The 17,091-nt window shown below is 43.7% G+C and overlaps 1 protein-coding gene across 3 annotated transcripts in view; it reads right to left on the bottom strand.

Annotated features, from left to right (window-relative positions):
• NALCN (sodium leak channel, non-selective) overlaps nucleotides 1–17,091 on the bottom strand; it is a 368,383-nt gene that overhangs the window by 7,969 nt on the left and 343,323 nt on the right. For all 3 annotated transcript variants that reach the window (XM_089303460.1, XM_051849987.3, XM_089303461.1), the window contains 10 exons: nucleotides 15,444–15,537; nucleotides 14,827–14,933; nucleotides 14,547–14,621; nucleotides 13,087–13,206; nucleotides 9,077–9,145; nucleotides 8,043–8,191; nucleotides 7,149–7,242; nucleotides 5,073–5,205; nucleotides 4,302–4,417; nucleotides 1,910–2,067 (listed from right to left, as the gene is read on the bottom strand). In XM_089303460.1, the coding sequence (XP_089159586.1) occupies nucleotides 1,910–2,067; nucleotides 4,302–4,417; nucleotides 5,073–5,205; nucleotides 7,149–7,242; nucleotides 8,043–8,191; nucleotides 9,077–9,145; nucleotides 13,087–13,206; nucleotides 14,547–14,621; nucleotides 14,827–14,933; nucleotides 15,444–15,537 (1,115 nt within the window). The remainder of the gene's footprint in view (nucleotides 1–1,909; nucleotides 2,068–4,301; nucleotides 4,418–5,072; nucleotides 5,206–7,148; nucleotides 7,243–8,042; nucleotides 8,192–9,076; nucleotides 9,146–13,086; nucleotides 13,207–14,546; nucleotides 14,622–14,826; nucleotides 14,934–15,443; nucleotides 15,538–17,091) is intronic.

Below are 17,091 nucleotides of genomic sequence, written 5' to 3'. Positions count from 1 at the left end.
CTGCTGGAACTCAGGAACACCACTAGAGCTCAAATCCTAGCTTGCAGGAGTGCTGGGGACTTAGCCTTCTCTCCTCTGCTATATCTCTTCCCACCATGGAGGAAAACAATGCATTTGCTCTTCCTTTCCTCTGTGATGCGTTGAGAATCTGTTTAACTGTTTTGATCCTACACTGGGCCACAAGACCCCAACGACTTTGCCTGGGTCCATCTTTATGACATGCACCCCTATGCTCCAAAGAGACTGATCATTGATTACTGCTGATAACACCATGTCTGTGTGCCTCATGTCCAACCTGAAAAAAACAGGTGTCACTAGGAGAAAAGACATTCAGAGGGAAGTGACATCCTTTGCTAGGCAGACAGATTTTCTATCCCCTCCTATTCTGATTTTTAGCTTGTTCCTGGAAGGTGTGACTAATGGGAGGGAAGACTGGTAACTTGACAGAACTTTTCCCAGGTTCTTTTTATTTTGATGTTACGTATTTCAACCTCAAGCCACAATGTATTTCTGTACACTTGAGTGCTCCTGAAATTTGTGACAAAATAGCCAACACTTAACTTGTCAGGTATTCGTAAGTTGATTAAAATAACTGCTTCTAGTCGAGGACCCTTAACGGCCCGAGCCATTTCTTAGAAGACTTTTGAATGTATAAAATGTCATGCACGTTATAATAAAGGAAACCCGTTGATAGGAACTACGGTTCTCAAATTATTTTCCTTGAAAAGGTGATGATAGAGTAACCTACGTACTGCTTCATTATTCCATTAATAACCTCTAGCTGAAGCTAAATGACTGCTGTAACTCTGGAGTACTGGCGAGCCTAAGTGATATTTTCGCACAGCAGCCGGGGCAGTCCAGAATGTGATCTGCTAATGCCTGTGATTTCTCCTGGTGCAAAGTCGCAGGCACTGTTAACGCCACTGTGGATGGTGGCCCACGTTCCGTACGGAAGAAAACGCTGCATATTTGGAGAGCGATTTGGGAAAAGGAAGATGTCGCTGTTCCCTCTGCATTTCATCCATGGGCTCCTGTTGAAGAAGCTCAAATGATTTGAATGCTTTTCCTTCAAAAAAGGTATGTTGGAGTCCTGGCCCCTGGCACCCCGGAGAGGGACCCCAAGAGTTACTGTAGTGTAATTAGTCAAGATGAGATCGCCCGGACTAGAGGCGTGAGGAGGACTGGTGTCCTTACAAAAGGAGGGATTTGAGCGTGAGTGTGTGCACCAACACACATACCCAGAGATACACACAGGAAGGATATCCTGTGACGGTGAGGGCAGAGATCGGGGTGGCACGTCCACAAGCCACACACTGGCGGCAACCACAAACTCGGGAGTGGCCTGGATTAGATTCTGCCTCCGGCCTCTCAGAAGGAGCCAGTGCCCCTCCTTCCCCCACCCTGATCTCAGACTCCCTGTTAAGTGGGAGGCAGTATATTCCTGATTGCCAGGCCCCTGTCTCTGTGGGACACTGGGACAGCAGCCCTGGCCAACTGATATGGATGCCTCTCCCAGAAAGGAATGGCACAGCCTCCGTCTGACCCTGTGTTCTGTCTGCATGCTCAGGAAATACTAGGAAAATGTGTTTGAGCCAGCAGGGGGCCCAAGCGCCCCAAAGCAAGCCAGGTGCATTCTTATCAGAGAGGACCTGGGTTTTAATCCCAGTTTTGCCCAGGAGCCTGGACCATCACGTAGCTCTTCATGGCCCTGTTCCCAACAGGAAGTGGTGGCTGTGCCCCCAGACCCTCCTACTGCACCCACTCCGGATGTCAGCCCTCCGTTGCCCACCCCTCTCAGAAGGCATCCCTACAGGACGGTGAGAAAGGCCACTTGTGCTTTGTAAGGGCGGTGGACCTGGCGTTTTTGGAGAACAGCCTTGCTCTGAGCTGTATTTCCCAGGCTTCCCACCTCAGGACGTCGTGGAAGGTGACGTCACCGCCATTGTGCAGCCGCTCCATCTCGTAGCACATGTGCTTAAACAGGAGCTTGTCCTTGTCCAGGTCCACCTCCAGCCTCCCGCGCAGCAGCCGCAGCAGGAACTTCACCCGGAACGTGGGGATCACCCCCTGTGGGCAGAGCGAGCCGTCAGAGGCCGGAGGGACACGCTAGGGCTGCCCTTCTCACAACCAACCAAGCCAAAGCACACTGCCCTGGAGGCTGGGGCACAGATGTGTGCCAAGGCAGTGTGTGACAAAAAGCTAAGCCGTGCTCTTCTGTTCCAATGGGATCTGTGTTTGGAGCCAAGGAGGGTGGTAAGCTCCCCTGGGCTTCCCTGGAACCAACAGGTAAGGCTCATGCAGCTCGTTCCATTGACTAAGCCCCCACTGAGGCTCCAATCATCCATTCGCACTCTAGCATAGCCCTCCTTCAGGTACTCCAAATGCTACACGCCTCGTAGTATCTGTTACAAGTTGCTCTTCCATGGGAGGCTAGCTGCTCTCTAGTTCTTCCCCACAATTAGAACAAGTATAGACAAGAGAACTGGGCTCCTCCTTTCTGGATCGGAACAGTTCCAGACCCTGAGGAATCTCAAAGGCGTCACCACCTACCCTGCCAGCCCTGGGTGTCTTTGGATAACACTGGTGGCCGTGACTTCCTGTTGGCTGCTAACCTCTCAGTGTGAATGGTGATATGGGCTTCCCTGTGTGTATCGCGTGGAAGTAGGCTCCTAAAGGCAGCAGCATGGAAGTTCAAGTGGATCCAGAGGAGATGAAAGAGTTAGACCAGGTACTCTTCCTACAGGTCATTATCTTGGGGGAGAAATTCTGAAAGAATGAATCTTCAATGAGGGGAGGAAGAGCAAAGTGGGGTAGAGAAGGAAGGTCCTGCTCAAGGCCAGGACCCCTGAGCTGCAACACCTTCACTGGCTCCTTGGTCTCTGCACCCTCCACTGGCTCTTCCTGGCACTGTTTATGGACCTTCCCTCAGACCCTCCATGGCTGAATTCTTGTCTGTTAGATGTTAGGTCAATTATCTCCTCTCCATACTCCTTCATCACCATCCCTGCTGAAGAAGTCTCTGTGACCCCAACCACACTCTATCATTTTACCTTCTATAAAATACTTACAGCTTATTTTTTAAAATAAAATTTGTTAGATAAGGAAACACACAGAGAAATCTCATATCTGCTGGTTCACTCTCCAAGTGCCCACAATGGCTGGAGCTGGGCCAGGCTGAAACTGGGAGCTCAGTCCAGATCTCCTACGTGGGTGGCAGGGACCCAGCTACTTCAATCATAACGTACTGCCTTCTAGGGTGTGCATTAGCAGGAAGCTGAAATCAGAGTGGAGCCAGGACTTAAACCCAGATACTCTATAGAGGATGTGCATGTCCCAAATGGTGTCTTAACAAACTTCTTGGAATAGGTAGGTAGTAAGAAGTATTTTGGATTTCATATTTTCCCCCAGGTTTTAGAATATTTGCATATACATAATGATATGTCTTGAGATGGGAACTGAGCCTAAACAAAAATTATTTACCTTCTATACACAGCCTGAAGTTGGTCTGATCACTATTTTTAGTGCGCCTGTTTTTGACTGAGACTTGTCACATAGGTGCAGAATTCTCTACTCACCACATGGGTGCTCAAACAGTTTCAGATTTGGAAACGTTTCAGATTTCAAATCTTTGGATTAGTGATGCTCAAACTGTGCTACTACTATGGCTAATCCTTGTAGGACATAAGCTGTGTGACTCCCAGGGCCTGTCTGTCTTGTTCTCCATCTTCAGTGTCTAGAATGTGCTCGAGTGTGTGTTATGACAAAGAAGGAAGAAAAGTGAAAGGAGTGGGATGATGAGGAGGAAGAAGAAACTGCTGCTGCTTTGGCTAACGCTAGAAAACCAGTAAGCTTCAGGGTCAAAATCTTCAAGTAGTAACTCAGAAATGGATCAAAACACCCTTTGAGATAACCTTAAATAATGTGTTTGTAGCTTTAATCAGCAGTGCTGCTCCAAGTTGTGATCATGAGCCTGCTTATCTGCTGTCCCTTTGCTAGCTTCAGTCTCCCCCTTTTCCCGCCCTGAGCCCACGGTGGATTCCTTCTGAGCTGCTTTGACTTCCGGTCCCTGCTGACCTCACGCAAGTTGGAGGAAGAGGTTGTCGATGGCTGGAAAGGGTAAGAGGAAGAACTCCTCTGTCCTTTCTCCTCCTCACACATTCTGCAGAATTGTCAACAACAGCTTTCTGCAATTCACCAGTGGTCATTCCATGTAAGTCCACTGCCAGCCACAAAGCCAGGTAAATTTTGAGCTACGTCAGCAGATCTCTTGGGGTGCAGCATGAAACGCGTCGTTCTCCTACCTCTCTTTTGTCATCCACCATATTCCATATGATCTGGAAGTGGCGAAGATCGTTGTAACTTAGGAGCTGGTCTTCCTCAGTAGAGTAAAACAAGGAGAAATTCTCTACAATTATGGCTGAAAAAAATTCAGAAGTCAGACAATCATGCTAAGCTGTCGCTTTTTTAGGAAAAGTAAAAACCCCTATTATACATAATGGATTTTATCATCTACATTATAAGAACAAATTTTTAAAGTGCTTTTACTATGGCTTCCAAGTTGGCATGTTTTATACTTGGACTGAGCTATTCATCCAGCTTCCGCCTTTCCAAAACATGAGGGTCATGAACACACACACACACTCTGTGTAGATGACACTGATGCCAGCTGGCTTTAGCTCTTAGTGGAGAGTTCCAGGGCAGCTTTTAAAGGTCAGATTGAATTGTGTGTGGTCATACAGCTGGTGAACAACATGTATCCTTCAAAAACACAAATGCAGTATTTCAAGGCTGACAGTGGCCCTGTCTCATATTTGTTCAGCTCAATCCATGGGAAGAGCTCTTTGGAAATTAATAATTATGATAAAGAGTACGATTCTTAAAATTGCAATCAACTGTCATTTACATGCCTCTCAAAGGTCTTTCCAGCTTCTAGGTTGGAAGGCAACCATTTATAATTCATGCTGTGAAATACCCACCCCAAGCAATCCAAGCTAATTATTTGAAAATTGTACATAATTATCTAAGTACCTGAGTTTAAAGAGATGAAAACATATTCAATGAATATCACCTACCTACGAGCAGATTTAACATGATGTAGGCAATGATGACATAAAAGGAACAGAAATACATGAGTGCTCCGGCATAATTCCCACAGTCTGTCGCCCAGTATGTAAATTCATCTGGAGTGCAGAAAGGAGGCTGCACCTTTGGGGTGTTGGGGTTTGGGGAGAGGGAGGCGATGATGAGCACAGAGAATAATTTCCGTAGTTAGTGAGCATATCCCTAACCATATAGAATAAACTTCAAAGTAACTTTTCCAAAGCCGCATACATTGGGAACATCAGCTAGAGCAAAAATCAAAAGGAATATTTCATTTATGCTGTGCTTTTCGTCTTGTAGAATGCCAAGTTCACTGCCAGTTTTAGAGGCGCAAAGAAAACTGTTTGCCTCCATCAGATTCTCTTTCTGCCACCCCCACGTGCCCCAAGGGATAAGTAACCACTAGAATGCAAACTACAGGATCAACATAAACGCTTGTATTCTTAGAATTGTATCTACAAACTGCAATGAATCTGTTCTTTTTGTATTAATATCACATTAACATAAAAATAAGTGAAAAATGTGAGCCCTCAAAAATTAATTTTTCTCTGACTTAAGTAATGGGTTAAGATTTAGGAAGATGGATTCAACAGCAAATCCACATTGAAATTGTATAAGGAGTAATCTCAGTTCCTGGAGCCTGTGAAGGGATGTTATGGAACAAAACTCAGGTTCTTTTGTGTGCTTGTTTAAGATAAACAGAGAGGGAGAAACAAAGAGAGAGAAGGATCTTCCATCCACTGGTTTACTCCCCAAATGGCCAGGCCAAAGTCAGGAAGCCCCAGCCCTACCATTCTTCAGAGGCCCAATAAAATACCAACGTTGTGGTGCAGCAGGTTAATCTACTGCCTGCAACACCAGCATCCCATATGAACACCTGCTTGAGTCCTGGCTACTCCACTTCTGATCCAGCTCCCTGCTAGTGCACATGGGAAAGCATCGGAAGATGGCCTAAGTGCTTGGACCCTGCCACTCACATAGGAGACAGGGATGGAGTTCCTGACTCCTGGCTTTGACCCAGCCCGACCTCAGCCATCATGGCCATTTGGGAAGTGAACCAGTGGATGGAGTAGTATTAGGTATGTACTTTCTTTGGGAATGTATTTAATTCTGCCTTAAGTTATACTTAATTTGGTAATTCTGACCACATTTATTTGTGTTCTCTAGTTCCTACCATGTGCTAGGCAGATGCCAAGTGTGGGGACAGAGTGGTGAGAAAGACATGGGCCTGTCCTCCCACCCCCATACTGCTGATAGTCTGGAGTTGGGCAGTCTAACATGATGGCCACATGTCCCATGTGGTGATTGAAATTTAATTAACATTAAATAAATTAAACAAAATCTGAAGGGCAGTTCCTCCATTGCACTAGTCATATTTCAAATGTTCATCGACCACATGTGGCTGGTGGCTCCTGAACTGGACAGTACCAATTTCCATCATTGCAGATATTTCTATAGAGAGCATTCGAGGGAGATGGCATGGACCAATTCAAGCTAATAATGTACTACAGTCGTAATTTATGCCACAAGGAGAAATACAGAGATCTGTAAGAACATGGAACTGTCAGCCTTAACTTGGGGGAAAATAACAGACAGAACTGATACTTAAACTGTGATCAGAAGGCTGATAGGGAATTAGCAAAGGAAGAGCAGCTCAGAGGCCTTGCCATACCCTCGGAGGATGTCTTGGGATTGATGAGGACCCAGCAGCCGCCACATGCCCAGGAGAAACCAGGGGCTCAGTGAACATCTGTTGAAGACTAAGTCATAGATGTGGGGGATCCCCTGTTTGCCAAAATGTTAAAAGTGCATTGTGGGGAAGACTCTATGTTTGTCGAATGGAACCACAGTAGCTCAAGTTGGGATAATGGAATACTTTGCCCTGAAGAGTTATACATTTTAATGCAATTTTAGGGACTAAAAGGTCAGGATATATATTTTGCATACACAATCTTGACGCTAACAAGGGTGATGCTGCCAATACTGCATTGCCCGAGAGTTCTGAGTACCCTAAGTGGAGGCGTCGTTAGTGATGGGGAGATACTTACCATACAGTCATGCATAATCTTGTTCCAGTCTTCACCTGTGACAATTCGGAACAGAACGGTGATAGCTTTGCCAGCTGAGGAAAAATTTGCATGCCTAATTTAAGGGAAAAAATGAATAGGATATGAATAATGAATAGTATGGGTTGTCATGTAGTGCTACCGTTGGTCACTGTCAAAACCGGTGGGTTTTGCAGCCGTTTTGGTTGCTAAGTGACTACTTCCAAAGGTTTTTCCCTCTTATTTGTCATTGATATTGGCCTGCAAGGATCGCTGATGGGACAAGCCAACTCTCACAAGGCAGCTTATTGCCACGAATCTTGATTGAATGAGTACTCAATTTGGTGGTTGAAAATGATTCTTTCCTTTGCTTCTGTTGTGTTATAAAAGGTAGAGCAGCGATGTGTGATGTGACAAGTAAGTACTTCGGATACATTTGTAGATACTTGGCTATGTCAGGATTTTTAACAAATAAAAACAAAACTGTAAGATGCTTCTTTTAAATAAAGGATCATCATTGAAAAATGCCTGTCATATAGCTACCATTTTGGAGGTTCCAATTCCTCATATTTTATTAAAAAAAAAACCAATGCAATCTCAAAACTGTTTCACCTAGGAAGTGACATATAATTTCTGGTGATATGCAGATAGAAAATATGCTAGAATTAGGAGGAGTTTTATGCCTGAATGTCACGGGAATTATAGATTTTTTGTGTTTTATTTCTAAATTTTCTAAGGATTCAAAAGTAAATAGGCATCCCTTTTTTCAATTGGAGAAAAGCGATTTACATTTTGGTTATTTAAATTCCAAGCCAGTTGGTTCCCTCAGTCTTTAAAATGATCTTACTTGGAATGAGTAACCTCTGATAAACGAATGAGAGCCAAGTATGCACTCACCTGTTAATGTTCTCTCCGTACTTCACAGTCCCAAATAAAACGACTCCCGCAAAAGCGTAGCACAGCAGCAGGAGGAACATGCCCACGATGATGAAGAAGCTCTTGTACATGCTGACCACCACGGTCAGGAGAAGCATCTTCAGTGTCACCTGGGGACAGGGCCATGGGGACAGAAGATCCATGCACTACTCCATGCAAGGCCCGGGCAGTGAATAACTTGGAAGCGGTTGCCTACACAGTGACTCTGTGGCATTTAAAAGTTGGTTCTTACTAGGTATGAAATCTCAGTATTATTCCAGAACCATCAGCATTGAGAAATTCCATTCGTACCTCAAACTATTCAATCTCTCCAGCCAAATTAATAAAAAGATACCCTGTTTGGTTTCTGTCTGGTCTTCTCCTGCTCCCCAACTTCTGTAATAAGGGCTACAAATTTGTTACCTAGAATGAGTGGATTCAAGTTTCTATAACACACAGATTTTCACAAAGACAAAACTAAACAGTATAATACTAAATAATAAATAAATATTAAATATATTGATTTTATGGCTACACAGAAGGCATATGGGAAATAATGTTAGTAATAACAAAGGAAAATTTTTAAAAAAATATAGGTGGAAGAGATACATGAACATACACTAACAAAGAAGGAAATATGGAATTATGAAACCATGCTTTGCATTAAGGATATTTTGGTGGTACCATTACTTCTAAAAATAAAGATAACAAAAGTAAACATACACTAGATCATTTTTTTTTTTTTTTGCTTTCATGGCTGGTATGCTTTCTTTTATGGGTGGTTGAGTTCACTTAGCAAATATAAAGAATAAATAACATAAATGGCAGGAAACAAATCATCAGATGATGGTTCCTGCTGCATTTTGGTATTTAATATTTGTTAATCCTGACTTATGATGTCTGGTAAGTTGCTGAGCACAGCCCTGAACACCCAGAGGCCGGCTGAGGTCGATCTGCCAGAGGCCTGCTCTTCAGTGTGTGTGTAGCCTTGGAGAAATTCTTCCCAGCACACTCACATGCTTTCCACAGATGGAGAAAAACCTAAACACAATCACGCAGGCGCCCATCATGTAGGTGTATGCATTCTGAAATACAAACAGAAGACAGCGGCTTGTCATTTGCACAGAAGATCTTGTTACAGTTCCATTTTTCATAAGTCTTCTGGGAAGCCTACTGAATAATTAGTTTAATAAAATGTGAAAATTCCTATAAATTTCTTTTAATCTAAAAAAGGTGCTGAAAAGGTCACTGCCAAAACTCATGAATATTAGATGTAAAATTCAAATCTCACATGAAACTTAAGGTTCTGTTTTGCTCAGCTGAAGTCCACATTTTGAAATTTATTTTACATAAAATGGTGATCAGCTCCTTGGAGGACAATGGCATGAGAAAAGAACACAGGATAATAACGCAACAGGATAAAGCTGAGGGAGATGGGAGACAAAGGAATCCTGGCAGAGGAAGGGCTGGTGATGGAAAAGATGGCCAAGGTCTGGATCCTTCTCTCTGAAGGTCCCGAGAACTCTGCACACCAGCCACATGTTCTCTAGGGTGCCCTTGGCCCAGCGGCACACACCCAGCTCTTTCTGCAAGTGTATGGCTAGCAGCAACAAGAGATGCTTCTGTGCTGCATGACTAAGAAAGCGTCACTGGGAGACAAAGATCCCACCGGCTCTCACTGCAGTAACAGCTCTGACATTCAGCTGGTGCCAAGGCGAGAATGTTCTATCTAGAGGAGCTCGCCTCGCCAAATGACAACAGCCACAGATGGGCCCCTGGGAAGGGGGTCCAGCGAGAACCTTGGTGAGCTACAAGTAGAGAATGTGTGTACACGGCATCTTGGATGCGGGACAAGGACTGCACCTTCCTTCCTATTGGCCCACTGCAAAATGTGGTAGATGCAGGAGATGCAGTTCTTAGAGTTGACCGAAAGCAGGCAGGCAGAACAGGCAGGCTGGTCTTTCTGATTTGGAATGTCCTCCCCTGGGACACCGGGGATCAGGAAGTCTCCTCTACTACTCAGCTTGCACTGAGTAACTTTCAGAAACAAAGAACCCCGGCCTTGTCTTCCACCTTAGCTCACGACCTTCACCCCACATTTGCTGGAAGTAATGGCAGCCAACAGCTTCTAGGGTAATGACCCGAACTCTTTACCTGGACTGTGAGGTCCTGAGAGGCCCGATACCTCACTACCCTTCTGAACCCTGTACTGTGCCACTCTCACTCCTACTTGACACACAATCTTGCCGCCTTCTAGCTCCCGATGGACACCTGCCTGAAATGTTCCCCCCGCAGCTGATGCAAGGAACCCAACCATCACTCTCTCAGGGCTGCCTTCCAAGACTTCTCTGGTGAAGCCTCTGTCACTGTTTGTTTTCCCAGGAACTCTCCTTTGTCTCCCCCTACACTGTGACCATAGTTCTGATTGATTTGTGAATTTTTAGCCAGCATCCCAGGCTGTAAGGTTCAATAGAGCAGTGACGGCCTTGGCTTTTCTTGCTACGTTTGTCTCAATTCTAGCACAGTACTTGGCACATCTTTTGCAACGTCATTAATTGTTTGAGAAAATAAATGAGGGTGACTGAGAGCTCACCTATGCCCCAAGCAGCCTCTGGTACTGAAGGTGACTCTAGTTTAAGGAGAACACTCAATATGTTCCCAAGCAAAGCACCCGCGGACTAAAGCAAGCCCTTGATGATGAGCGAATGGGGTTAATGTATTATGGCCACTTCTCAGTATGCCTCTGCCATCAAAAAGATTTGATAGGGACAGGGGAAAACTGACACTACTACTCTGGGTCAAAATCCAAAAATTCCATAGTCCTACATTATCCAGTTTTACTTTCTATTGTTTTAGTTACTTTCAACTATGGTCTGAAAGTATTAAATGGAAAACTCCTTAAATAATCCATCAATTTAAAAAGCTCTTATTATAATACATTGTCATTTTTATTTTTGCTGTAACTGCCTGATTTATAAATGATGCTCTATCACAGGTGTGTGTAAGACAGTGTACACGGGGCTCAGTACCTTCCATGGGTTCAAGCATCTGTGGAACATCCTGAACTCATCTCTCATAGGAGAAAGGAACAGCTCTATTTTTATCACAGGTAGTCCTTGATGTAGGGTTTTGTTTTTTTTTTTGTACTTTATAATGGTGAGAAAGCAATAACGCATTCAGTAGACACTGGGCTGCCAGTATTGGATTTGATCTTTTCCAGGGCTCCCAATATGTATTCTGAGCCTTTCTTGTGATACTGGGCTATAGCTGTGGGCAGCTGTGGGTACAGCTCCTGGGCAGCCCAGCTGTGCCATCATGAGGGGAGAGCACACTGAGGCTAAGTTGTTCAGTAGGTTAACTGTGCTCAACACATTTTTATAAAAGATTTATTTGAAAGGCAGAGAGGTATAGGCAGATATCTATATCTATACAATTATATATATGTGTGTATGTGTATGTGTGTATATATGTGTATATACACATATACATATGTATACACATATATGTATACACATATATACACATATGTATATGTGTATATATATGTATATATATGTGTGTGTATATATGTATATGTATATATGTATCTGGTTCATTCCTCAGATGGCCTCAACAGCTGGAGCTGCACCACTCTGAAGCCAGGAGACAGGAGATTCCTCCAGGTCTCCCACATGGGTGCACAGGCCCAAGGACTTGGGCCATCTTCTGCTGCTTTCCCAGGCCAGAGAGAGAGCTGGATCAGAAGTGGAGCAGCCAGGACTCGAACCAGCACCCATATGGGATGCTGGTACTGCAGGCAGCAGCTTTACCTGCTACACCATAGTGCCGGCCCCACCAATGCATTTTTGACCTAATGATATTTCCAAGTTAGGATGGGTGTATCAGGACATAATCCTGTTGTGAGTCAGGGCATCTGTAATGCCTGATATAATATAAGCTCTAATTTTTATAGTTTGAGAAAGATTCCAGGTATGAGCTCACTTGATCTTCACAAGGCACATATGAAATAGGTGGATTATGAAGTTATATCCCCAGGTTAGAGCAGGAAACAAAGGATTTCCTAAGACAAACAACCCAGTGAAGACTGGGAAACGGTGTAGCCAATCTAGGACTCAATCATCCAGAATTGCACTGCCCAATATTTGAATCAACAATCACCTGCGTTATTGTATGCTTGATATGCGGTCAATCAAAATGGAAATGTGCAGTGAGTATAAAGCACAGAGATGTCCTACTGAAAAGGATGCAACTCATCTCACTGATAAATATTAAATACTGCTTATGTGTTGGAATAATATACTGTATACAGTAGGTTAAAATACATGATTAGATTAATGTCACTGTTTCTTTTTTTGATTTTAAAGGGTTTCTGGAAATTTTTAAATGACATCTTTGGCCACATTTTATTTCCATTGGGCAACACAGCTCTAGATTACAGTCAACACCACCCAGAGTTGTAAAAATTTCAAGCCAGATTTCAGACTAAATGGAGTATGATGGCATTTTAGGCACAATGGTGAGAATCTAGAGTAGACAGGGGGATGATGTGCTTTAGAGAAACAGCAGCTAGCTGTGTAGTAGAGAACAAGGCAGTGGGAGCCCCTGAGAATCCCATCATGGAATGCCCATGACAATACAGTGAAGGTGATGCTACACTCCAGCTCAGAGCACAGAGCCTGGGGCACCTGAAACAACCCTCTCACCTGAATTCAGACAGTTCCTTTCATGTGTTTCAGTATTCCTTCCTCTCTCATTTTACTTCTTGGTAAAATGATGGGATAACCCTGGAGATTTTAAGTTCCTTCTCTTTCTGGCTTGCACACTATAGGGCTTGGAAGAGGGAGGTTTGCCTGTGTGAACAGCGTGTGCATGTGTGTGTGTGTAAGGCAGTCACTATCTAAGCTGGACTTTAGGGAGCTTCCTCTAACACCCACAAGAGCAGGTTGACACGGAGTACAGGACTGGAGGTGAGATGGAACCGAGCGGCACTGACATGCTCAACTCAAAAGTTTTGTTATGTGCTTACCAGGAGAGCGAAGTGAAGTACCACCCACACCACACCGAGGGAGGTCACCAGGAGATCATATCGGTTCCTCCTGCTTTGCCAGAAGCCAGCAGGCGACATTGCTATGATCTTCATTGTGACCTGGGCAAAAAACAATGAAGAGAATACATAGGAAACAGATGTTTAGTGCCTACTTAAACCTGCTAACCTGAGATGTATATTTTTACTTATTTATTTACTCCAATGGAGTGAGAAAAAGACCGATCACTCCCATTTTCTTGTTCATTCTCTAAATATTCATAAGAACAGGTGTTGGGCCAGGAGCAAAGCAAGGAGGTGGAAACTCAATCCAGGTCTCTTTTGTGGCTGGCAGGAGCCAAACTACTTGAGCCATCACTGCTGCCCCCCAGGGTCTGCACAGGCAGGAAACTGGAACCAAGAGCCAAGCTGGGTATGGAATCTAGGTGTTGTGATATGGGATGCGGGCATCTTAACCTGCGTTTTAAGTGCTAGTCCAAATACCCTTCCGATATGGTGTTCTTTTTTTTTTTTTTTTTTTGACAGGCAGAGTGGACAGAGAGAGACAGAGAGAAAGGTCTTCCTTTGCAGTTGGTTCACCCTCCAATGGCCGCCGCGGCCAGCGCGCTGCGGCCGGCGCACCGCGCTGATCCGATGGCAGGAGCCAGGTACTTCTCCTGGTCTCCCATGGGGTGCAGGGCCCAAGCACTTGGGCCATCCTCCACTGCACTCCCTGGCCACAGCAGAGAGCTGGCCTGGAAGAGGGGCAACCGGGACAGAATCCGGCGCCCCGACCGGGACTAGAACCCGGTGTGCCGGCGCCGCAAGGCGGAGGATTAGCCTAGTGAACCGCGGCACCGGCCCGATATGGTATTCTTAAAATATGTAGTCAGCAAAAAGAAGAGGTTAAGTGCCAAGATATTTGTATTTGATTTTAAAGCTAAGTAGGTCCCGAATCTATATTCTTCACATTTTTTTCTTCCTGTTTCATGATTAGTTTGAATAACAGGACATTTTCCATCCTCCAGGAAAAGTCCATAGTTTTGGGGAAACATCAATCAGTATAGGGTGACATGAGAATCTGCTTGTGTTGAAGATCACCCTGGAAAGTGATGTTATATGGGCCACATAGGCTTGGCTGAGCCCACTGTCTTTGCCACCACCTTGTAATGAGTGGCCGAATGACGGTGGCTTGTGTAGTCTGTTCCAAATATTTGAACTCCCAGGAGCAGGTAGGCCACCGTTCATATATCAATTGACAGTAGCGTTTTTGTAGCAAGAGAAACTGGACCGTACAGTGAAATCTTTGATCCATTTAAGCAAAAGAACCACAAAGGACACATGCTAAGAGCACGATACCCCTCACCTCCACCCCAAAATGGACCTCAGGCCTGAAAATAAGTGCCTCCAAAGGGAGACCTGGTTTACTTTGCCCCTAGAGTCCACCGACTCATCCACTGTACCTCTAGAACAAAGATGAAGGTGAAAACAACGGACATCGTTGCCAAAGGGACAGTCACAGGGTCCTCGACATCCCACTGTAACAGAAACAGCACACACGTCTGCCAGCACCCAAGGCTACCCAATGGCCCTTCCCCCACCCCGCCCAGCTTCACAGGACCACCGGCCTTAGTTTTCATACTCAAGAACAGAGACTGCAAATGGATGCAGCAGCTTGCGATATTCTTAGATGTCCCAAAGAATGCAAAATGCACTCCCAGAGCCTCAGGTGAAATGAAGTACCTTGACCGAGAGCAACACCGACTGGGCCAAAACAAGCAATGCAATTGTCCTCTTGAAAAATGGATGCTGGGTTATGTCATACATTTTAGCTCTGAAGCCATCATTATCTGGAAAAGAAAGGTTTAGGCAAGGGCATCTTAGACATGGGTCACATTTACTTTCTTGTCTTTCATTTTCTTTAATGCTCATCTTAAAACCCATTACATCTTTTCCCCCACAGTTCAATCTATTGTGAAGTGTTTTGCACCAAAGACTGGCTCTGAATATTTAAAACGACAGTGCGTGACACCAGCCACATTGCAGGGAGAAGTGCTTCGTTCAATTTCTGTCAGCCTAATACATTTCACTCATATTTTTTAAAAGGCAAGCACAAATACATTTTATTTAAGAATTCATTTTTTCATTAAGGCTTATTCTAAGAGCACTGAAGCACAGCCTTTGGGTGGTTGATTTTAATAGCCTGGTGGAGAGCTCTGTAGTTTGGAGCCTGTTTCTGTATTAACTTATGCACAGTCTCCCAGTGGCCTCACAATTATTATTTTAATTTAAATCTGAGACTCCTGGGGACTCATGAACACCAGTGCCCAACAAGAATAAAATCAGAGCGTCTTTGATACCCGGGCGAGGTGGGAGATGAAGGGGCTGAGCGATCTTCAGTCTGCTCTTGAGGTCTTCCCATCGTCTCTGATCCACGGTCAGCAAAGCCGTCCCCTGGACAAACAAAGGACAGCAGGCAAAGGAAAAGGAAGAGAACATAGCAGACGGGGTGGTGATACAAACAGGACCGACATGGGAGCTTACAAGAAAGATGTTCTTCAAATACCAAGAATGTGACAGAAACAGTCAGATTTCGCAAAGCCCATCTTAAGAGAGTTCCCCAAAATGATGACTGTGTTTCAGAAAGCGTTAAGCAGCCTCCAGTTTGTATCTTGGAAGATGTGTGACACTCTACAGCGTTACCCTTTGAAGAGGGGAGTTCAACTAACAGTGCTTTTGTTTCCTGTCACAGAAGCAAAATTATCACTTGTGGATAGGTATTTTGTACGTTCTCATATGTACAATCACAAAGCTGATTTTAATAGGTGTGAAGTCATAGGATTTAAGTCTTTAGGAAATCAGTGCTGTGATAGCTGGATAAAAATGGGATGGGAATATTCTGTTGGACACAATAGATTACATAATTAAAATGCACATAAATCATGTATTATACTGTATTATATTTTATTATAAATGCAGATGTATAATTCAAGAAACTGGAAAACAAATCTTACCCTCGTGCTCACTCTCCCCTTCCTTTCCCTGGGCTCACAGCTGTTCTGAGGGGGTGTATCCCCTTACTAGGTTTCCAGCCTTTGTACTTAGGTATGGACAAATACATCAGAATGCATTGGCTTTGAATTTGTATAATTTATATAAGTGGCATCCAGCATGTGTTTATCGATACCGTTCATCTTTATCTTCATTGAATGGTGTTTTCCACACATCTGGATGACTGAATCTAATCTGTTAATTACTCATGTTGTAGTCTACTGTACAAATGTATTGGAAGCCACTCATTTTGGATTTATGGACTATACACCATGCAGCTATTGACTGTCTTGAGTGTCTCTATTGTAAAGCTCTAGGAAAAGGACTGCTGGACTTTAAGAGACTTTAAATTCATCAGATATGGCATATTGCTATCCTCAAAAAGAAGTAACCAAAACAATTTCTCCCTAGCAATATACAAGTAATCCCATTTCCTTATATTCTGACAATATCATACTTTTAATTTATCCTTTAAGGTGGATATGAAATGTTTCCAAATAAGTTTTAATATTAAAGAGATGAGGCTTTTTTATTGAGTGGATAAATGGTGATTCTAGTCTTTCTACATGAATTGCCAATTCATATTCTTTGCTCATTTTTGTATTTTGATATTTACTCTAATGTTCTATAGAAATTATTTAGAATTGTCAGTTATGTGACTTGTAAATACAGTATATTCTCTTAGTTATATTTTTATTTTATTTAGGGTGATTTTTATCATTTAGAAATTAATTTTTTAGTTTTTCCCTTTACAGATCTTAGTGGATAATATCAACATATACAGAACTATTCCAGGGTAAAAAAATAAATGCTTACATAATTTTAAAATGGTTTAAATTTTGCTTATCATATCTAGGTTTGAGTTCTCTGCATTCAATTTTGAGCATGCTGGTGGGAGGTTTGGGGGTTCAGTTTAGCTTTCTGTGTCCTGAGAGTGAGTGCTCCTGACATCTCCTA

Source organism: Oryctolagus cuniculus, chromosome 9 (assembly GCF_051225735.1).
Source record: "Oryctolagus cuniculus isolate XC-2025 breed Fujian yellow rabbit chromosome 9, ASM5122573v1, whole genome shotgun sequence".
NCBI classification, from domain to species: domain Eukaryota; kingdom Metazoa; phylum Chordata; class Mammalia; order Lagomorpha; family Leporidae; genus Oryctolagus; species Oryctolagus cuniculus.
Note: the sequence above shows the minus strand (reverse complement) of the source record. Positions and strands in the feature narration are given on the sequence as shown.